At 33.8% G+C, this 15,052-nt stretch overlaps 1 protein-coding gene across 6 annotated transcripts; it reads left to right on the top strand.

Moving 5' to 3' along the window:
• Window positions 1-10,373: 10,373 nt before the first annotated feature.
• LOC111888870 (vacuolar protein sorting-associated protein 26B) lies at window positions 10,374-13,064 on the top strand. Of its 6 annotated transcripts, none has more exons than XM_023885003.3 (11): window positions 10,377-10,612; window positions 10,868-10,923; window positions 11,015-11,089; window positions 11,440-11,514; window positions 11,628-11,700; window positions 11,779-11,823; window positions 11,899-12,010; window positions 12,082-12,148; window positions 12,228-12,272; window positions 12,345-12,576; window positions 12,664-13,064. In XM_023885003.3, the coding sequence occupies exons 2-11, from the start codon at window positions 10,921-10,923 to the stop codon at window positions 12,843-12,845; spliced, it is 909 nt and encodes a 302-aa protein (XP_023740771.1). In that variant the 5' UTR covers window positions 10,377-10,612; window positions 10,868-10,920; the 3' UTR covers window positions 12,846-13,064. The 6 variants fall into 6 exon arrangements, with proteins under 6 accessions (XP_023740770.1, XP_023740771.1, XP_042755590.1 ...); XM_042899656.2 differs by having other exon boundaries at window positions 10,779-10,923; XM_042899655.2 differs by having other exon boundaries at window positions 10,741-10,923.
• Window positions 13,065-15,052: the final 1,988 nt, after the last annotated feature.

The following is a 15,052-nucleotide window of genomic DNA, read 5'->3' as shown; positions in this document are numbered from 1 at the left end:
TTGGAACATGACATGGAACTACTTCAGACATTGCCTTTCTCTTATGATCAAACTTTTCGATCATAGCATGTCTTTCGTTGCCATTTCCTATATCCATAGAGTTCTGGAAGGCAGATTCACCAATCAACTTTGCTTCTCTATTGCGCCAAACCATTGTTGATTCAGCATCAATAAGCATATAGGTGAGATCTATAAGGGTCACGTCGCGGTTCATCATATAGTACTCTCTTACGAACTCACTATATGAGTTAGGAAGTGACTGAAGAACCCAATCAACAGCCATCTCCTCACAGACAACGGATCCCATTATTCTTAACCTATGAATGTGTGACTTCATCCCTAGGACGCGTGCACACACCGACTTTCCTTCTTTATGTTTACTTGCCAAAGGGCTTGAGTGATCTTGAACTTTTCAAGCCTTCGAAGTTGTGGGTTAGGGAGAATAATTGGAGGAGGAGGAGGAAGTGAAGTATGATCTCTTGTTCCTCGATCGAATCGTGGAATATCATCTTCATGTGGAATGCTTGTTCCACGGGATTTGGGAAGACCATAGTTGTCGAACTTTGACATCTACAAAATGGGAGAAAAGAATTCAAGTTAGTTTATTGATTGAGTCCTTAGTAAATCACCTAAATGAGATACTAAGGCTAGGACCCAACACAATATTCCACAACTCGGGAGAGGGATGCCGTAACCCTAATTGCAGAACATTTGAAGGTAAGTGAATGACGATTCACTAATTTCCACCATGAAAAACGAAAAAGAAATTTAAGTTTTAAATATATGAAAACTCCTAGATCCTTTGAGATTCATTGAACACTTCAACGACATGTTTAAATCTCGATATGCCCCTCTAGTTTGTGACTGGGATGCCGAGGATCACAAAGTGGGTGTGAATAACCATGCAAACTTACATGGTGCCCTCACATGTTACAGTCACCTATTCGATGTGCCGGTAAACCACACACGCTCCACCGAACTATGACAAACATTGAGTCACCCTTTGCTACCTTTGCTTAGAACCATTTAGTGTGCCGGTAAACCAAACACGCTCCACTAACGTCTTCGCAAGGGCACAAAGTGTAATTTCATGGAATTGCATCAATTCACTTTTGCCTAAGTAACTAAGTTTGGGAATCTTATGAAAACATTTAGTTACTTTAATAATTCATTATACTTATAATGGAAGGTTTCGTCCTATCCTACCCGTTCGGCTAACGACCCTCCACTAGTCAAGAGTGCGGTGGGTAAGAGTGGATACCCATTCAATCGTCATTTTATAGGCAATTTCCTTAAACACCCCTTATAGACCAGCTTCGTGAATGAGGCCTACTAACGGTAAGACTGACTTTACTCATACATATATATAATGTTAGACTTTTAATGTTATATATATAGTATAGGGTGTATTTTACACTTTTAAAATATTAGATGGTCAAATTTAACAATTATACTTTTAATTCAATTAAATTTTAAACCAAAAACTTTATGGATTTATTAAACATCTTTTAATTATACACATTAACTAATTAATAAAACCATAAGGGTGTGATTTGAACTTTTTCAAAACTATACTAGAGTTTTAGAATTTAACATTCCTATTTAAACTTTTAATCAACTTTTAAATTCCAAAACTTGAGGGCAAATTTTGAAACATTTCAACACATTAGGGTTTAGAATTTAAATATACATCAAAATTAAACCATTTAATCAAAATTTAAATTCCAAAACTTGAGGGCAAGTTTTGAAACCTTTTTCAAAACATTAGGGTTTCAACTATTTAAATTTCAAAACAACAAAACTTTTGAGGTCAAATTTAAACTATAGAACCTAAAGGGGAAAATATGAAACATTTCATAACACAAGGATCAAATAACAAATAATCTAAATTAACATTTAATCACATAATTATCCATATTTGATTTATTTAATGATTTCTTGCAAAACAATTTACCAATTTAATTAAAATAATTAATCAATTATCACATAGGGAAACAAATATTTTATTAATTGATAAATATCTTCAATTAGATCAAGAATATAGTCATATATTTCATAAAATCGGATTTATGTTGATCTAATATGATAAAGGCGAGTATCTCAAAGATAAACAGCAAGAAATCCCAGTTTTCCCTCCTTCTGACGAGCCGACTCGTCGAGTCAGGCATGGACTCGTCGAGTCAGCATGGACTCGGCGAGTTCATCTATGGACTCGTCGAGTCCAGCCTCCAGAACCACAAAAATCGAAATTTTCAATCATACAATGCATCAATACAATAGAAACCAGTCTAGGCTCTGATACCACTGATGGGTTTTGGACCTAAGAACATCCTATGTGCTCATACAAACCCTAATGCTTGGATCTAGGTTTCTCTATTGTACATGCAAGTTATCCAAGACTATAAACCCTAATTCTAGCATTCAAGTAATCATATTAACATGAGAATAGGTTTAAGATGTTACCTTGATTGTTATGTAGCAATAACAATCCCAAATCTCCTTGTATTGACTTTAGAAAGCTTAGAGTCACAAATGCGCTCCTCTAATGGTTCACAAACACCATAAGCAAGAGGATGAAGAGGAGAGAGGATGGAGGCTGCCCAAAACGTGTTCTAACCCTAGAAGAAGTCTTGTACACGTTTTTAAGGCATAAGGGGTTTTTATATAGTGAGGCTATTAGGGTTATCTAACAAGGAAACCCTAATTTGGATGCTTAAGCCCTAAGCAACCCATGGATCCCTTTCCTTAAGGCCTTGGATGATTTCCATATGGGTTTCCCCATAGAATTCGTCCACTCCTTAATATAAGGCAATCCATGGCCCAAATTGCAATTATCCTATAATTACAATTCCAGTCCCTTAAGTTTAATTAATCTCTTTTAGTCACAAAACTAATTACTAATTAATTCTTGACTAATATTAATATGATTTCTCCTTTAAAATATTATTCCCATAATATATTAATAAATCATATTTAATCCTTTCTCTCCATAATTCATCCTATCAAGTTGCTTTGGTGAAGGCAACCCAAAAGGACCATGCACCATCGGGTCAAGTACATACCATAATAGTTATGGACTTAGACACTAATCCAACACTTTGGGCGTAACCTTGGAGTACGTTGTGCATACGAGGGTTAGGTTTCGATATCCTATGTGAAGACGTGGAGAGAAAGCGAAGGTCAGGATTCGGCCATGTGTCCCTTTTCGCATCCTAATCCCATTAATTTCTAAATTCTGTAACTTTCACATACGAGTTCCGTTTTCGATGTTATTTATATCCGCGCATGGGTATCGATGGGATCTACAACTTTCATTTAGACTCCGCCGACTAATTTTGACTTTATTTTTAAAGTTATATTTTAACAGGCTTAGACAGATAAAGTCCGCTAAAAATTCATAACTTTGTCATCCGACGTCCGTTTTCGTCTGTCTTTATATCGTTGAGTTCTTATTAACGATATCTTCAATTCTCATTTAAATTGTGTCGGATAAAAAATGATCAATCTAAAATTCGATTTCCAGGTTGTGCACTGCTATGCTAAATCTTAGAAAAATCATAACTTCCTCATATGAAGTCAGATTTGGACGTTCTTTTTATGTACGTTCTCGGTTTAACATATACTATGACTTTCGTTTAGATCCTTAAGTCTACAAAGTATTTTATCACAAACTCACTTTTTACGACACACAGTGTCGTGCTGGTTTTGTCGGAAAACTTCAACGGGTCATAACTTCTTCGTTATAAGTTGGATTTCAGCGTTCCTTATATCCCAGAAATCCTTGTTACGGCTACTTCAACTTTCTTCATAAATGTTGGGTCTATATGTTATTTTACTTTTGACGTATATTTTTATTATTATTTATTACATCGTTATAAGCACATATATTGCACATAAATCACGTAATACTCAAATAATTCATCTTCATTACTTCAAAATAGGTTAGAATTGTTGACCCTAACTATTACATCATCGTAATAATGTTTAGCCTAGAAACACGAGCGTTACATCAGGCAGGGCCTGGTGATTAACATATTTGTAAACCGAGCAGGGCTCGATGCTGTACGGGTCCCAAAGTCGGGTGGGACTCGATGTCGGGTGGGGGCCGATGAAGGGCGGGGGCCCAATATGTGTTTATTATGTATGGTATGGGGTATTTTTAGTTTATGTTTCAGGTACTTCTGGTTCAAAAGGAAAGAGTATGGGATGATTGTAGAGCACACACCACTTTATTCTACATTTTGAGAATTACTCTGACATTTTATGATGTAGTGATACACTTTGGTCTTTCTTGGTTGTATGACAATAATTTGGATTACCGTTTTATAAGTTTTAAAATTAATTTTTTAGGTCATATTTTTAGGATGTTTCAAATGAAAGGACAAAGAAGACTTCAATGATGAAATGTTTTTCTGAACTTGCTGATTTCAAGCAGAAAGAAAACAAAAACATTGAAGCATATGACGACAGGATGGATGATCTGATCTTCAGATGCAATCAATATGGGTTTAATTTTACTTCTCTAGAATTCAATCTTACTTTCGTGTATGGATTCAGAAAGGAATGGTGAAACATATTCTTAATGATCAAGACACAGGAGAATTTTGATACTCTTTCTCTATCGAATTTGTAAAATATTCTTAAAACGCATGAATGAGAGGTAATGGAGATTGCTGAAGAGAACAAGTTGAACTATGGTGCTCCAATGGCGTTAGTGTCAAAAGCAAATGTGAAAGAAGATGAGTCTGAGGGTGATGCGAATGATGATGAAGAAGGACTTATGCTAAATTCTGATGACGAAGCACTTGCTTATTACACAAACTGACAATAAGGTGAAGTATTTTTTCAAGAAACCAACCGGTGGAAGTTTTAAGAACAATTTTGAGAAGAAACAAGTGTCAAATGTTAGTGTAAGTCAGAATATGAAGACGAAAGTTGAGAAGAAAGAAGAATATATAAAAGAAATCATAAGTTAAATTGAAAGGAGATTTTGGCTACAACTGCAATTATTGTAATGGTAACAATCATTTGACCAATGATTGCATGTTGAGAAAGATGGAAGAAAAGAAAAAGAAAGTGAAATATGAGGCATATTATGCAAAGAGATTAGAAGAACTTTGTACTCAAATGAGAGTGATGGTATGTATCAAATTTGGTCATCTGAATCTAATGACGAAAGGAGGAGATGAGAGTGATGGTATGTATCAAATTTAGTCATCTGAATCTAATGACGAAGAGATGTGTCATCCTACTCATGGCATGTTGTTTGCAAAGTATAAGGAAGGTGAATCTTGCAATAAGAGATTGGTTGAGAAAAATGGAGTAGACAATGATGAAGATGAAGAATTGGAGATGAATGAGAATATTCAGACAAGTGATGAAGAGGAGTCAATTGGGAGATGTTTCGTTTCAACGACTCCAAAATCTCCAATGACTGCTAAGATACATGATCTTTTCGTCTTACTTAATATTCCTTTGAATTCTTATCATACTGTTTTATGCGAATTTAATGAAACTTGATCATACTTGAATGACATGCTTATTTCGATGAGTAATGAAGAGAGAAATCTAAGGCGTCCCTATATGAAGTTCGTAATAGACTGGAAGAGAAGAAATCTAAGATAGAGAGTTTAGAGTTTTATATTACGAATATTATGCGTGATAGGGACACTCTTGAAATGGACAATAAAATATTAGTTAAACAACGTAATATTTACTGTAACACAGAAAAAAGATTATATGGCAAGCTAATTGATCTTTACCATTGCTGACATTTATGTTGAACAACATAGGAAGTTGCTTCCCTTCATTGCTTTCAAACGAGAGATAGTTGATGAGACTACTTTCGACTCTGAGAGTAAAGTAGCTAACTATGCCACCATTCCTAATGATTCATCTGCGTATGGTGTTGTTAACATAAATAATTGTTTAAATGTTGATGAACTTGTTAACATTGTGAATGAGACCTTGACTAAAAATGAGCAAATCAAAATTTTGAACAAAACTAAAAATCCGACACAAGGTACTCAACAAAATTTTGTTGATATGGAAGATGATTATGGAAATATCAGTGAAATCGAGGAAGAGGAATGTGTTGATTGTTCGAAACTATATGTCATTAATGTCACTTTGTTAGCTAAAGACAAAGATGTTGACAATGTACTTTGACTAGTATAACATTTTACCCCAAAGTTAACTTTTGATGTTGATTTTTTTTATTTGAGATGGTATGGGTTTGTACATTGTTGTATGAACCACAATGTTCATTCATACACCGTGCATAATGCCTAACCTTGAAATCGTATTTACTAGGCTCCACATAGCCTAACCCATTTGTTGATAAATTGTTTCAGGTTAGTAGATATTGTCAGAAGTTTAGGAGACTCATAAGCTTCAAATATTTAGAAGACCTTGGTTTGTAATTGCTTCTTAAACCTTTGTTTAAGTATATGTTGTATCACTCTCCCATGAATTGTTGTATTAAACCACTAAATGTTTTGGAAAATTTTAATTGGGACCGTTATGCGCCTTTGAACTTTGTAAAATATCTAAATTAAACTTTGGAAAATCGTTTTTCTGCAAACTAAAACTTTGAAGTTAATTTAAAATAATTTATTAAAGGTTAATTCAAATAGGCCCATGTGAGGGGTGTTAAAATTACAACTAACTCCATTGCACTAACACCAAGGCCACCATTTTGGATTGTGACAACTTTAATATTTTATATTTCAACTCGATTCTTGTCCAACGTCAGTGCATGAAGCACGTAAAGATTGAAATTCACTTTGTTCGAGATCAAGTAGCTTTGTGGTTAGTTTGTATTATTTATAACTTGTAATTACTTACGAGATCAATGAAAAGTTTACCGATCATCTTTTCTCAAGAGAAAAATTTGTAGCATAATTAATTATTGTACAAAATTAAAACATAAAATGGTTTTATTATACAAAATTAAAACATAAAATGGTTTTATTGTATAAAAGAATAACATAATGAGTTTTTTATACATATAAGGATAATATATTGGGTTCTTATGAAGTCACAAATGCTAGGTAACCGGACTTCAAGGGTTTGCCCATTACCAAGCATTATTTTAGACATGCTCGATAAATAAAATGGTTTTATTGTATAGAAAAATAACATAGTGTTTTTTTTAGCATTGAAGAATAATATGTAGATTTTCTAGGGTTTTGCCTAAACTTTAAACAAACTAGAGTAGATGAATATATAAGATTTTGATTGGTAAATAGCAAAAAAGTCATGAATTTTTCATTTTTTTCGATTTTGACACAACTTTTTTTTATATTAATTAAGTTATTATGTTTTTCGATTGTTGCAATTCTGACAAGTTGATCGGTTTGTTTCATGTCATCCGATTATCACTGCTGACGTGACATTATGACATGTAAGAAGTGAAAAAATGGTGCAAAAGTCACTATGTTTTAATTTTTTGCGATTTTGACACTAAGTTTTTAATCTTTTCCAATTTTGACACTAAGTTTTTGATGTTCTCCAATTTGTAACACAAATGAAATAAACATATTCAATTTCCAACCCCATTAATGAAAATATTTGTTTGTATATAGTTTATGTTTATCTTATATTTGTAAATAAGATTTAAACTATAGAACCTTAATTTGTTACGATATATAGCATTTGGATTTCACTTATTCCTTGGTGTAATACTTTTACTGAATTTTTTGTCCCTCCTCCCTCGTTTCTTCGACCTTGTCTTGTATATGTAAATAACTTGTTTTCATAACTTAGAACCATGCCTACCTTTTGGTCATAAAAACATTCCTAGTGCAAGTTTCTTGACTCAAAATTAAAACATATATGCCTTTAATTTGATCTTAAAACATAAAGAAAGAACCATGGATCAAATTAAAAGAAAGAAAAAGACAATTAACAACCAACTTACGCTTGTTGACAACATAAATCACATAAAGAGGATGTGAAGGTACAACAATGGCAGCACCTGAACCAATATTAACAATGACACCTAATTTCCTCTCAACTATTTCTTCAATCACAAATCTTGTTACCAAACTCATACCTATCACATTCACTTTCATCACATTCATCAAAACTTCTTCTCCAACCTCATGAAAGGAAAAGGTTTTGCTGATGCCGCCGGTTTCTTTGGTGATGATAACCCATGAACCGTAATTTTTGAGGTTCTTGGGTCGTCGAAAGAAAGTGATGAAAACCCATTTGATGAGAGTGGTAATGAATTTGAAAAGAGAAAGAAAATCAAATACAAAAAATGAAAGCAATTATGTTTTTGCATATGTTTATTTCATATATATATATTTTTTATAATGATTGTACATATATTTTATTATATTATAAGGTAAATTGAGCAATTATGTCCTTGCATATGTTTAATTCATTTATGTTGCAAAATGGAGAAAATCGAAAACTTAATGTTAAAATTAGAAAAGATTGAAAACTTAGTGTCAAAATCACAAAAAAATAAAAACATAGTGTCATTTGCACCATTTAACACATCATCATGTCGTCACAACCAGATGACATGAAGTAAACTGGTGAAATGGTCAGAATTGCAACAAATTAAAATTACAATGATTTAATTGTAACAAAAAAATACAGTGTCAAAATAAAAAAAGATAAAAATAAATAGTTAGGTCTCGTTTGATAGTTGCTGACTGAGAAAGTGTTGACTGAGAAATGTCTTTCTGGGTAAGAAATCTTGACTGAGTAAGAAACCATGTTGTTTGATTCTACGTCTGACTGAATGGTCTGACTAATAAAAAATGATCATTTTACCCTTTGCTCTAAAGGGTGATGTAAATTACACACAAATCCTTTAAAAATTCCAAATTAAAGTTATAAAAAAAAATCATTGTTTTTACAAAGTTATAAATAAATTCATTGTTTTTCAACAATTCAAACAATTTATTCTTTGACCAAAATTGATACAGAGCAACAGTAAACATAAGAATAACACTTTGACCAAATTGCCCCTGCTCCATTTTTATTCCAGACCATTCCATGAGCATAGAATTTTGACCATATGTCTTGTAAAAAACAGATCCTCTCATCCATATCTTCAATAATCTACTAATTTTGAATTTCTTGATCCAGAAAAACCAATTGAGAACCAACAGACCTGGCTTATACTTGCTAATCTTGAAATTAATCAAAAAAAGACCAAACTGTCCTTTTCTCAAAAAAAAAAAAAATCTGAATCAGCACCCAAAAATCTTTATTCAATATGTCACTGTAAAGATCCCACCGAAATGAAAGAAGAAGAAGAAATTAGAGGGCAAGATTCAAATTTCATAACAATAGCACATCTAATCATAGCTTATACATATTTCATAATAATACAACATGACATGAATTATAGAGAGTTGTAATTAACAAACACAATGATAATCATAACCTGATCAAGTATACTTAATTCAATCATAAAAGTGTACAAACAAAAAATGAATCATATATCAACATCCATCATGTGCAAGTCTATTTATCTTTGTATGGAATTATGTACTAATAAAACCAGAAGACATACTAGAGCAATCAGTGTCCTATTGAACATAAATAATGTCATATGAACTTTTCTCAAATCAGCTTATTTGTAATAAAAAACATGACTTGCTAAGAGCTATTTCGTATGATCTTGTCCAACATATTATACAACCAAAAAAACACGACACTTGCTCATAGCTTATACATATTTCATAACAATACAACAAAAAAGGATACAAATTTCATAACAATAGAGAAAAACAATTCTGGTTTCATAAAGAATTCATAATATTCTAACAAAAAAATATTTTGATTTCATAAAGAACTTCAAAGCATAAATGGTATCTGATTTTAAAAATTTTTAACAGAAAAGAAGAAGACTCTCTTACCTGATGCCGTTGAGATGGTGTCACAGATGGAAGAGAAGTCTGGCGGAGGTGCAATCGGCGGGATGGCAGAGGTCCGACCGGCGACCTCTGTTTGGCGTTCAATTGGAGATACGATGTGGAGTTGTATGTGGCTGTGTTTTTAGGTTAGGGAACGATGGAAGAAAGAATAAAGAGGGAGGGGTAGGATCGTCTAATGTCTCCGGTCAACGATTGTTAAGATACTGAGCGAGAAAGCAATTGGGCCAGCCAATCTTACCGAGAAAGCAACAATTCAAACACTTATGGTCTGACCGAGTCAGCCCAATTCGCTGACTCAACCCAGTCAGACCTTTATCAAACACACCCTAAGTGATTTTTTTTGATTGAAACATGTATGAAACGAAAAGGTAAGCTTGCCCCCGGAGTGTAGGGCTTAATTCAAAACACGACCTCGTACCGTCCACAGTTCATGTGTTATGGGCCATGGCTCATGCTTTGATTTGATGACCAGAAGAAGAATGGGCCTAAAAACTACCGGATTCGATTTCCACGCCACGCGCCAGTAGGCAGTAGAGGAAATCGTCACGACGGACATCTGGCACTTGTCTTCTTCTATTGCCTAAACATTGGGGTCGTCGTCTCCGCCCCCCTCTGTTGCTCTATTGCTGCTTGCCATAATCAACTCTTCGGATCACTTGCTCAGCACTCAGATCCGTCCATAATCTTCCCCGACTAACTTTCAGTCTCAGGTACCTACTTTCTTTGCTTCTCTGTTTGTTTGATTGTATTTATATATATCAACATGTTGCTCAGCCCAATTTGTTATTATCTTTAGATCAACCACTAAGTAACGAATTTTGGTTCTTTTTAGTAGCAGATTGGAAGCCTTTTCTTAAAATTTGTAATCATGATTAGGGTTTTGACCTCTTGAATTTAATCAATTTGCATATCTATACCGTGCTAACTTGCACGTCAATGCTCTGAATAATTCAAATCGGAAACAGTGAATTTAGGGCTCTGAGAGTGGAAATTGATTTGATCGTTAGCAGGCAGCAGCATGGTAAGAGCTGATCCTGAAGGTTATATTTTATCTAACAGGAGTATTATAACTGTTGCGTTGGAGTATAAGATGCTTCGTTGGTATGTTTCAGAATTACATTTTAGGAGCTTTCAAGCCGGCTTGTAATATTTCAATCTCATTTGCCGATGCCAAAACTCGCAAGCAGGTATCTTATATCGTTAATTTATTATTATAAGTGGTCTTTTTATTGGATCTAAGTCTTGATTTAAAGCATCTGACACAACTCAAGCAGTGATGATTCTTAGTGAGAAGTTATGTAGGAATGAACAATATTTCAAGTTAATGTCACGAAGATTGGGCTTATCTCATGTGCTAAGTATTGTCTATTGCCATGAAATTTCTGATGTTTATAGCAACATCAGCTTACAAAGCACATGCTCTTTAATTGTTAATCACTGCTTCTCCTGTAGGAAGACAACTGGTTAAAATGTAAGATAGAATAGTACTGGTTTTGTGCTTCTATAACGAAGCTTGTAGACTATATTTGTGATGTAGGTTCCATTAAAGAAGGAAAATGGTCAGACAATACTGGTCCCCCTCTTCCAAAGTCAAGAAAACATTGCTGGAAAGGTGCACATGTGACAATTGACTATATATGGTTTATTGTTTTGTTGCTTTGATCATTTTATTGAGAGGCTAGTCATGTCACATGTGATGGAAAGTGTGGGGTCCATTGTTTGTAGATTTGTTTAGAACCCTCGCAAGGAAAGAAGGTTGAACACAATGGTATCAAAATAGAGCTCCTTGGGCAGATCGGTGAGCTTGTGTAAATCTGTAACAACAAGTTAGCATATTATAATTTATAATAATATATTTTATTTTTGTTTTTTGCAGAGATGTATTTTGACCGAGGCAACTTCTATGATTTTACCTCCCTTGGTAGGTTTCTGTTACCTAAGGGCTAAGGGTGACTTGATTTATTACATTGTGAATCTGATATGTTGTGCTATGCAGTTCGTGAACTGGATGTTCCTGGTGAAGTGTATGAAAAGAAAACATATCCTTTTGAATTTTCAACGGTTGAAATGATGTACGAGACATACAATGGAGCAAACGTGCGACTTAGGTAAGTTAAAAAAAAAATGTTTTAGTTTCGGGATGAAGGTAAAGTAAAAATAAGTTATCTCATTCTCTCAGGTATGTGTTAAAGGTGACCATCAATCGTGGTTATGCTGGCAGCATAGTGGAATACCAAGATTTTGTGGTAAGAGAAAGGGTTACTTGTGATGTATCTATCTATCTATCTATGTAATATGTAATATGTATGTATTGGATTGCATCAGGTGCACAACTACACCCCAGCTCCAGACATCAACAATAGCATTAAGGTGAGTTTTACTTTTAGTTGGCTTGATTTAGCAAGAAAAGCATTGAGAAAAAAAATGTAATGAATGACACAGATGGAAGTTGGAATCGAAGACTGCCTTCATATCGAGTTTGAGTACAACAAAAGCAAGTATGATCTAAAAGACGTGATCATTGGGAAGATATATTTTCTGCTTGTTAGAATAAAGCTGAAGAATATGGATCTTGAGATCAGAAGACGGGAATCCACTGGTTCTGGGGCTAACACTCATGTGGAGACAGAAACCCTAGCAAAGTTTGAGCTCATGGATGGAGCTCCTGTCAGAGGTAATAATAATAAGTATTCTTCATACTTTGGAATCAAATCAAATGTCTAATTTCTAATTTGAGTTGAAATGTGTTTAATTTATTTAGGTGAGTCGATTCCAATCAGGCTGTTCCTGAGCCCATATGAACTCACACCAACACACCGCAATATCAACAACAAATTCAGTGTGAAATATTATTTGAATCTGGTGCTTGTTGATGAAGAAGATCGCAGGTACTTTAAGCAGCAGGAAATCACAATATTCCGGACTCCGCCTCAATCCCCCTGATTCCGCTTGCTTCATTTAGAATCTCATACATACTCTGTTAACAAAACACATTTTTCATTTGTATAGGTAAAAACATTTGTGTTTATTCTTTTTTTTTTTTTTTTGATACTTTTGTCTTTTAACCGTTTCTTATTGAGATTATTGTTGTTAATGAATATGATGAAACGGCAAGTTAATCATTTGTAATTGTTTTAAACCAACAATTTGGCCCTTTTTTTACTACATGTTCCAGGGTCCCCACTCCCCACCTGAATTGAATGATGTCGGGTTTGGGCGTTTGGCACTTGGCACTTTGGCATTCATGTTTGACTAATTTTGTTTCCATTCGTTAAATATGCATCGTCTGTTTGACCCAAATTAGGTATAGATCCAATCTCAACCATGTTTCTATTTCTTTATGTTTTTTTTTTTGGAATTATTTTCCATGCCAATCTTAATGATTTATGATTTTAGTTTTGATATTATTTCTAAACCTCCGACATGTGCAACTCTTGCTCTTCTGGAGATGTCGTTGACCGGTTGATGTTGTCGGAGTAGCAACGGAGAGTAGTTAACCGGATGTCTGAGTTGATGTTGTTGGTGGGGTAGCAATGGTAACCTGCAAAGTGCAAACAAAGGAAACTTTGCATTATCTTTACAAAGAATCTCAATCAATTAAGTACTTTAGTTATTTATATCTAAAGATAATCATAAAATTGAATATATTTTTTGTGGAATATTAGGTAATTGACCCAACTTTTTAACGTTTGCTAAAATGACGCCTGAGACATTCTAGTATGTACGAGACTATTGGAGTGTTAGATTTCTTTAAGAGATGATAATTAAAATGTACTTCATACTAGTTTGTACGAACATATATTTAGGAATTATGCTATATGACATTTTTTATTTTGTAGTCTATTAATTTTTCCAGCTTATGGTTTTATAATGAGGCTAAAGGAATGCATCGAGTAAGTTATAAAATTAGACATCACATGTGATATGGTCAATTCCACTTACATCGCTAGTATACATGTCTTCCTACATACATATTACGACTTTTGTTGTAAAAAGTTTTTCATATTTGCAAGCTACGACTGCAAAAAATCGAATAACTACAAGCTTGTTTTGAGAGACATGCAAAGTGTATAGGACGTCTTATTACAGGTTACGTCATGCAATGCCAAGTCGGTGTAAATGGCTTGAAAATATTAATCAAAATAGATAGGTAAAGTCGTGCTTCCTTAGCATGTCTAATGTTGTCAATATCATTTACATGTAATTGACAAATAAACAAAATAATATTAATAACAATGCTTATTAAGGTTTTAGTGGTACGATACAACATTTGAATGCTCAACACTCTAATGAAAAAAGTATATATATATATATATATATATATATATATATATATATATATATATATATATATATATATATATATATATATATATATATATATATATATATATATATATATATATATATATATATATATATATATATATATATATGACAAAATTGCAAAAATGGTCCCTGTGGTTAGCAAATTTATGCACTTTTGGTCCAAAACGAAATCTTAATGCACTATTGGTCCAAAATTAGATATCTCTATTGTTTTTGGTCCCTATACACTGAAAAAGTCGGTTATGCCCTTATAATTTATATTATTCATTTTCTTTAATTGTTGAAATACATAAACTAATTAAATTTGTAATTTTGGAACTCAAAACAAAAAATAAAAACAAATGACCCATTCCCCACTCTTATCATCTCCACACTCCATCACCTGTGTTTGGAACCACCATCAGCAACCGCCATTCTCGTCGGAGTTCACGTAGATCGCAACCACTACCACATTTTCCAGAGTCCTGGTTGCGAGACTCTCCATCCCCATCGTTCTCTCTCCCACTGTCTCGTCAGATTTAAAACCCCTCACCCTCATTAAAGCCACCAAAACTACCCTTCGCACCACCTATAATTACCGTTGGAGCTCACCACCATTAAAACCACCTTCATCACCTCCATAGCCTCCAACTCCATCCTTAATACCACCGTCTTTAACCCCTACTTCGGCTTCAATTCAAACCCGCAACAATATTTGTGCTTAGAAAAAAAACAACAATTAAGATCAAATCAAACTCAGATTAACAAAGGGAATCAAATTTTGAATTTGTTGGAGCATGTGGAGGACGGAGGCAATATGATAAAAGCAAGTGCTAAAACCA

The sequence above is a fragment of the Lactuca sativa genome, chromosome 2, assembly GCF_002870075.4.
Source record: "Lactuca sativa cultivar Salinas chromosome 2, Lsat_Salinas_v11, whole genome shotgun sequence".
NCBI lineage: Eukaryota > Viridiplantae > Streptophyta > Magnoliopsida > Asterales > Asteraceae > Lactuca > Lactuca sativa.
This window is presented reverse-complemented; position numbering and strand designations above follow the sequence as displayed.

Coding starts and splice junctions, on each gene's coding strand:
- LOC111888870 (XM_023885002.3), top strand. CDS start 11,006: ATGTTTCAGAATTACATTTTAGGAGCTTTCAAGCCGGCTTGTAATATT. Junction 11,515..11,627: donor AAGAAAACATTGCTGGAAAG/GTGCACATGTGA, acceptor CATTGTTTGTAG/ATTTGTTTAGAACCCTCGCA. Junction 12,577..12,663: donor GGATGGAGCTCCTGTCAGAG/GTAATAATAATA, acceptor TAATTTATTTAG/GTGAGTCGATTCCAATCAGG.